A 7,611-nucleotide genomic window follows, 5' to 3' on the forward strand; every position below is an offset into this window, starting at 1 on the left:
ACCCTTTTTGAGAAAGTGGTTCAACAGAGAGACGACGATCAAGGACAGCTACGCGTAAATACTGTATATACAGTGGGGCAAAAAAGTATTTAGTCAGCCACCAATTGTGCAAGTTCTCCCACTTAAAAAGATGAGAGAGGCCTGTAATTTTCATCATAGGTACACTTCAACTATGACAGACAAAATGAGAAAAAAAAATCCAGAAAATCACATTGTAGGATTTTTTATGAATTTATTTGCATATTATGGTGGAAAATAAGTATTTGGTCACCTACAAACAAGCAAGATTTCTGGCTCTCACAGACCTTCTTTAAGAGGCTCCTCTGTCCTCCACTCGTTACCTGTATTAATGGCACCTGTTTGAACTTGTTATCAGTATAAAAGACACCTGTCCACAACCTCAAACAGTCACACTCCAAACTCCACTATGGCCAAGACCAAAGAGCTGTCAAAGGACACCAGAAACAAAATTGTAGACCTGCACCAGGCTGGGAAGACTGAATCTGCAATAGGTAAGCAGCTTGGTTTGAAGAAATCAACTGTGGGAGCAATTATTAGGAAATGGAAGACATACAAGAGCACTGATAATCTCCCTCGATCTGGGGCTCCACGCAAGATCTCACCCCGTGGGGTCAAAATGATCACAAGAACGGTGAGCAAAAATCCCAGAACCACACGGGGGGACCTAGTGAATGACCTGCAGAGAGCTGGGACCAAAGTAACAAAGCCTACCATCAGCAAGGGCATTGAAGATGAAACGTGGCTGGGTCTTTCAGCATGACAATGATCCCAAACACACCGCCCGGGCAACGAAGGAGTGGCTTCGTAAGAAGCATTTCAAGGTCCTGGAGTGGCCTAGCCAGTCTCCAGATCTCAACCACATAGAAAATCTTTGGAGGGAGTTGAAAGTCCGTGTTGCCCAGCAACAGCCCCAAAACATCACTGCTCTAGAGGAGATCTGCATGGAGGAATGGGCCAAAATACCAGCAACAGTGTGTGAAAACCTTGTGAAGACTTACAGAAAACGTTTGACCTCTGTCATTGCCAACAAAGGGTATATAACAAAGTATTGAGATAAACTTTTGTTATTGACCAAATACTTATTTTCCACCATAATTTTCATAATTAAAAATCCTACAATGTGATTTTCTGGATTTTTTCCCCCTCATTTTGTCTGTCATAGTTGAAGTGTACCTATGATGAAAATTACAGGCCTCTCATCTTTTTAAGTGGGAGAACTTGCACAATTGGTGGCTGACTAAATACTTTTTTGCCACACTGTACGTTGCATTTCTTATCCGAATGAGCGGTGGTTAGGGTGCTAAGTATTCTTATTTCCATGAGCGTAGTTTCCAAATGTAACAACAATAGTTTGAATCTCTGTCTCTCCCTTTCCCTCTCTTTCTGACCCCTCCCCTTTTTATAACCAAGCAGTCATGCTGTTGTTAGTCCAGTATGGACCTGTTTTCATTGTATTTCATTGTGGTTATGTCACATTTGACATTGGTGGTTATGTCACACAGTTATGCCACATTTATGAACCCTTTATAAAGAATGACATACGGTTATAGATGCTGTGTAACATATTCATGTAGTGCTTATGAAGAAGGCATTATGAAGGCATTATAAGCTACACGTGATTTAAAGTGGGAACAATATGGTGTTAGGACTATGAAAATTGATCAAAAGGACAAGCCTATGGATAATGAAAGCAACAAAAATGTATGGGAAAATGGGAGAGGAGAAATGACTAGAGACAGTGCTGTTTAACTCACTGACCATGACCCATAAGCTCGTTACCTTTTTTCAGGAGAAAAATATCCCTTTTTGAAGTCTATAGGTAGTCCCATAGACCGGTCACTGTTCATGGACACACAGCTGTCTGTTCTCTCCTGCTTGATTGGGCTTCAACACAACAGAGACAAACATTACTACAGTCTCTCATTTACTCTGAACTCAGTACACAAAAACTATTTAATCCATTTTAAAATAAGGCTGTAAAGTAACAAAATTTGAAAAAAGTAAAGGGGGTCTGAATATTTTCCGATATATATATATATATATACACTGCTCAAAAAAATAAAGGGAACACTTAAAGAACACAATGTAACTCCAAGTCAATCACACTTCTGTGAAATCAAAATGTCCCCTTAGGAAGCAACACTGATTGACAATAAATTTCACATGCTGTTGTGCAAATGGAATAGACAACAGGTGGAAATTATAGGCAATTAGCAAGACACCCCCAATAAAGGAGTGGTTCTGCAGGTGGTGACCACAGACCACTTCTCAGTTCCTATGCTTCCTGGCTGATGTTTTGGTCACTTTTGAATGCTGGCGGTGCTTTCACTCTAGTGGTAGCATGAGACGGAGTCTACAACCCACACAAGTGGCTCAGGTAGTGCAGCTCATCCAGGATGGCACATCAATGCGAGCTGTGGCAAGAAGGTTTGCTGTGTCTGTCAGCGTAGTGTCCAGAGCATGGAGGCGCTACCAGGAGACATGCCAGTACATCAGGAGACGTGGAGGAGGCCGTAGGAGGGCAACAACCCAGCAGCAGGACCGCTACCTCCGCCTTTGTGCAAGGAGGAGCACTGCCAGAGCCCTGCAAAATGACCTCCAGCAGGCCACAAATGTGCATGTGTCTGCTCAAACGGTCAGAAACAGACTCCATGAGGGTGGTATGAGCGCCCGACGTCCACAGGTGGGGGTTGTGCTTACAGCCCAACACCGTGCAGGACGTTTGGCATTTGCCAGAGAACACCAAGATTGGCAAATTCGCCACTGGCGCCCTGTGCTCTTCACAGATGAAAGCAGGTTCACACTGAGCACATGTGACAGACGTGACAGTCTGGAGACGCCGTGGAGAACGTTCTGCTGCCTGCAACACCCTCCAGCATGACCGGTTTGGCGGTGGGTCAGTCATGGCGTGGGGTGGCATTTCTTTGGGGGGCCGCACAGCCCTCCATGGGCTCGCCAGAGGTAGCCTGACTGCCATTAGGTACCGAGATGAGATCCTCAGACCCCTTGTGAGACCATATGCTGGTGCGGTTGGCCCTGGGTTCCTCCTAATACAAGACAATGCTAGACCTCATGTGGCTGGAGTGTGTCAGCAGTTCCTGCAAGAGGAAGGCATTGATGCTATGGACTGGCCCGCCCGTTCCCCAGACCTGAATCCAATTGAGCACATCTGGGACATCATGTCTCGCTCCATCCACCAACGCCACGTTGCACCACAGACTGTCCAGGAGTTGGCGGATGCTTTAGTCCAGGTCTGGGAGGAGATCCCTCAGGAGACCATCCGCCACCTCATCAGGAGCATGTCCAGGCGTTGTAGGGAGGTCATACAGGCACGTGGAGGCCACACACACTACTGAGCCTCATTTTGACTTGTTTTAAGGACATTACATAAAAGTTGGATCAGCCTGTAGTGTGGTTTTCCACTTTAATTTTGAGTGTGACTCCAAATCCAGACCTCCATGGGTTGATAAATTTGATTTCCATTGATAATTTTTGTGTGATTTTGTTGTCAGCACATTCAACTATGTAAAGAAAAAAGTATTTAATAAGAATAGTTCATTCATTCAGATCTAGGATGTGTTATTTTAGTGTTCCCTTTATTTTTTTGAACAGTGTATATATATATATATATGGATATATAGCGTTTAGGGAAAAAAACATATACATATATATATACATATTTCAAATCTATTAATTAAACATCTGCGAACAGTAATATTGAAGGTATAAATACGCAATCATTTCTGATGGATTTTTTGGGGGGATATAGTTTTTTGGAAATAAACAATTAATAATGAATACATTGTCATCTCACCTCTTAGCTTTGGTGTCATGTTCCCCAGAGAGACTCGTTTTAGAGACAGGGCCCCCCTCTTTCTCCACAGAGAGACTCATTTTAGAGCACTGACCACTAAACAGAGATCCAACATGTTGGTTGTGGTTAACACAGTGACAACTAATTCTTGAATGTCAATTGTTCTCTTTCATTCATTATATCTTTGAGAAATACAACATTTACTAACAGACATATCGAAACAGTCAGGCGATTTAATGCAAGCACATGAACATGTAGTTGTGACATCTCTTCTCCATGGTAACTGTCAATGAACTAATAATAAGTCACTGTTTGTTAAGGTAGTTCTAGACAGTGCAGCAACACAAGGCCATGTCTCACACTTATTTTTATTCATTAAAAGTAGGCTATTTATTGTCTTTCAATCGGTCCTTTTCTAAACGTATCTGAGAATGTAAACAGAAGGGCTAAAATGGGCATGATTGATCCATTCAGAAAGAGATTTTATATTATGTAAAGTAGGCTAGGTTATGATGTATAATAGCGGTTTGTTAGTGATATGCAGATGGAAGTCTATACCTCGGTTATAGCTACATATCATAGATGACCAACCTGTTCAGATCAGTCCACATAACATTATAGGCATAACAGTACAAGGACAGAGAATGTAGCCTAGGCCTGATATTGTTCAAAACATTTCCAACGGAGGCCATCAGGTCGGTATGGATGATAAGCAGTTGTGTATTTCTTTTTAGATGAGGGAGAGCAACAAATATGTAAATGACGTTATAATTTCCTCAATCAAAGTTTGTCAGGACAGATGTAGCCTATTGAATAGCGTATCATTACAGGGCTCTCCAACCCTGTTCCTGGAGCTACCCTCCTGTAGGGTCTCACACCAACCCAGTGGCGGATTTAGGTATAGGCGACATGGACATCCGCCCAGAGCGGTATCTTGATGGGGGCAGCACGGGGCGCCCGCACCAACAACAAAATATATAATAATAATAATAAATATTCGGAATGGTGACATTTGCGTGATCGGTTTTCTATCGCTCATTTGCACGTCAAGTCAATGATATCATGTCCCCGTGTGGGACTGTGGGTCAATTAACCTTGTCGGAGTGGGCATCCTGATTCTAGTTTGTGAGCTAGGCAGGCTACTGCCTGGGAAGGTCTCCCACTCAGAAGTATGAGATGTGAAGGGGGACGGGGGTAGGTTGACCTCAGGTCTCCCCACTGGAAGCCCGAGGTAGGGGGACGGGGGTAGGTTGACCTTAGGTCTCCCCACTGGAAGCCCGAGGTAGGGGGACGGGGGTAGGTTGACCTCAGGTCTCCCCACTGGAAGCCCGAGGTAGGGGGACGGGGGTAGGTTGACCTCAGGCCTCCCCACTGGAAGCCCGAGGTAGGGGGACGGGGGTAGGTTGACCTCAGGTCTCCCCACTGGAAGCCCGAGGTAGGGGGACGGGGTAGGTTGACCTCAGGTCTCCCCACTGGAAGCCCGAGGTAGGGGGACGGGGGTAGGTTGACCTCAGGTCTCCCCACTGGAAGCCCGAGGTAGGGGGACGGGGGTAGGTTGACCTCAGGTCTCCCCACTGGAAGCCCGAGGTAGGGGGACGGGGGTAGGTTGACCTCAGGTCTCCCCACTGGAAGCCCGAGGGAGCCATAGAACCGCCACTGCTCCAACCCCAAATGTAACTAACCTGATTCATCTTATAAACTAATTATTTAAATCAAGTGCGCTAGTTTTGAGTTGGAATGAAAACCTACAGAAGGGTAGCTCTCCAGGAACAGGATTTGAGAGTGCTGTTACAGAATATGCATAAAATACATCCTACAATTGCACGTCTGCCTATGCCCGCAAGAGAATGTAAAAAAATGCTTTTATATTTGTAATACCCTCAAACACCAAGTCAGGCATAACTCATTTCAAAATAGGCCATCATCACTGTCAATCATGAATGATAATTCTTCACGTTTTACTGGTGAAATTGCATCTGAATAACAATTATTTGATTGATCTCAGTTACAATGGAATAGCCTATCCATTTCGATCTTCTTGAATTACTGTTTCGAGAGATAATTAGAGCAGATTGTGTTCACAAAGTATAAGTCTTTGTATTTTGTTTCAATCAAAGCATATATCCTGGCTAGTGGCTCTGTTGAGTTTTGGCGCATGAGAGTATTTTTCAGCTTCAGCTAACCATTCTAAAATCTTAATAGAAATTAGGTGTTTGTGTTGTATCCGCGACGTTATAGACCTACTATATTATTATAGTCGGTTATGTTACGTAAAATACAAATGAATCGCTATGTGATTTTGCAAGACATTGATTCAGCTTTGATCTAACTTGATTAAACGAGCACCATTGTGAGTAGTGATAATCTTCTATTTGTAGTAACAATAATAATAATAATGAGTAGGACTATTAGGCATAGACAATCGATCTTGATGAATGTTATTTTAAATGATTGGATCGCCATTCGTGGATCTAAAAGTACTGCGCTAAATAAACTTTGATTCGATTAGCTTGAACACATGTTTACAATATTCCTTATTGCAGAATAAAATAAAACAGATAAGTTAACCATCTATTCATATAATACATTTGCATAGATTTAAATCATTAAATCAATTGACCAAGTAGTGAACATAAGTCATTACGTAGAATTGCAGGAAATTCGTTTTAAAACAGCCATTACAATCAAGCTTTTGGTGTGGTGCATTCACGCATCTCAATAAACTATAACCTCAATGCATTATTACTTCCAACTTGCCCCAATTCACATTTCCAATTTCCCACGCTGACATACCAAGGTAGAACCGGCCCTGCATCTCAAACAATAGCCAATTTAAGCTAAATATCCCAAGCAGGGCTACAGCAACTTCCAGAGGGTCAGGCTCTTGGGCTTTGCGGTGGCCACCCTAGTGTGGGTGTCCTCGGCAGAACAGCGTCACTATAACCAAGTGGTCACATATCGTTCTGGGTTCCACTGCACAAGAGGGGGACGGTGGAGTTTTATAAACATCAAGGCAGACACGGTGATTTTAGTTTTTTTTTTTACTGCAATTGGCCAAAGTTGTCAAGCCTCCAACGGGCCTCTGCAATGCACACACGTAGCCTACAGTTCTTTATCATTCTCGCCAACGCGAGAGAGAAGACAAGGAAGAGACAACCATTTACCTACCTCTAGGCTGCAACATATTTATTGGTTTGTCATGCTATCGTTTTTCATGGATTTTGTGTGCTAATTAAATATCATTTATTTAGAATTTATACGATTTATTTTTTCGTGTATTCTCAAATGTAAAGAAAATTTTAGGTAGCCTCTAGACTTACCAGAGTCTGCTTCTTTCAATACATTTATCAGACATCTAATGTTGCCGAGAAATGTGCGCCACAGTTTCAACAGCCATTTTGTAGATGCGTTAGGCTCCAAATTGACTTTCAATTTCATATCAGGAAACAGTGTTGCCAACTAATTTTCAGGGGAAGTTGCTAGAGGCAGATTTGTTGCTAAAAGTTGCTAAAATGACATTGTGACGTTATGGCGTCATTACGTAATAACGTAAAACTGCGTCATTGCGTAGAATACACAATAACGTTACTCAAATTGACTGGCCATCTGGGCGACAAATATGATTTGACATTTGTTAGTTTAGATTTGTTTATTTATTATCACATATTTTTATTTGTAAAAGTAATATAAACACAACACATTTCATATGATCAGATAGTTTTATTTTTTAACACAACACATTGAATTATTGAACAATTACACATTACACATTAATG

General features: G+C 42.4%; 1 protein-coding gene across 1 annotated transcript in view; it reads right to left on the reverse strand.

Moving 5' to 3' along the window:
• LOC120044151 (ribonuclease inhibitor-like) overlaps positions 1-7,333 on the reverse strand; it is a gene marked incomplete at its 3' end in the record, with an annotated part of 163,035 nt that extends 155,702 nt beyond the window's left edge. Inside the window, exons 1-3 of the mRNA XM_038988733.1 lie at positions 7,156-7,333; positions 3,836-3,931; positions 1,801-1,905 (exon numbers count right to left, since the gene is read on the reverse strand). Of these exons, the coding sequence (XP_038844661.1) occupies positions 1,801-1,905; positions 3,836-3,931; positions 7,156-7,190 (236 nt within the window). The remainder of the gene's footprint in view (positions 1-1,800; positions 1,906-3,835; positions 3,932-7,155) is intronic.
• Positions 7,334-7,611: the final 278 nt, after the last annotated feature.

This window comes from Salvelinus namaycush, chromosome 3 (assembly GCF_016432855.1).
Source record: "Salvelinus namaycush isolate Seneca chromosome 3, SaNama_1.0, whole genome shotgun sequence".
In the NCBI taxonomy this organism is placed as follows: Eukaryota; Metazoa; Chordata; class Actinopteri; order Salmoniformes; family Salmonidae; genus Salvelinus; species Salvelinus namaycush.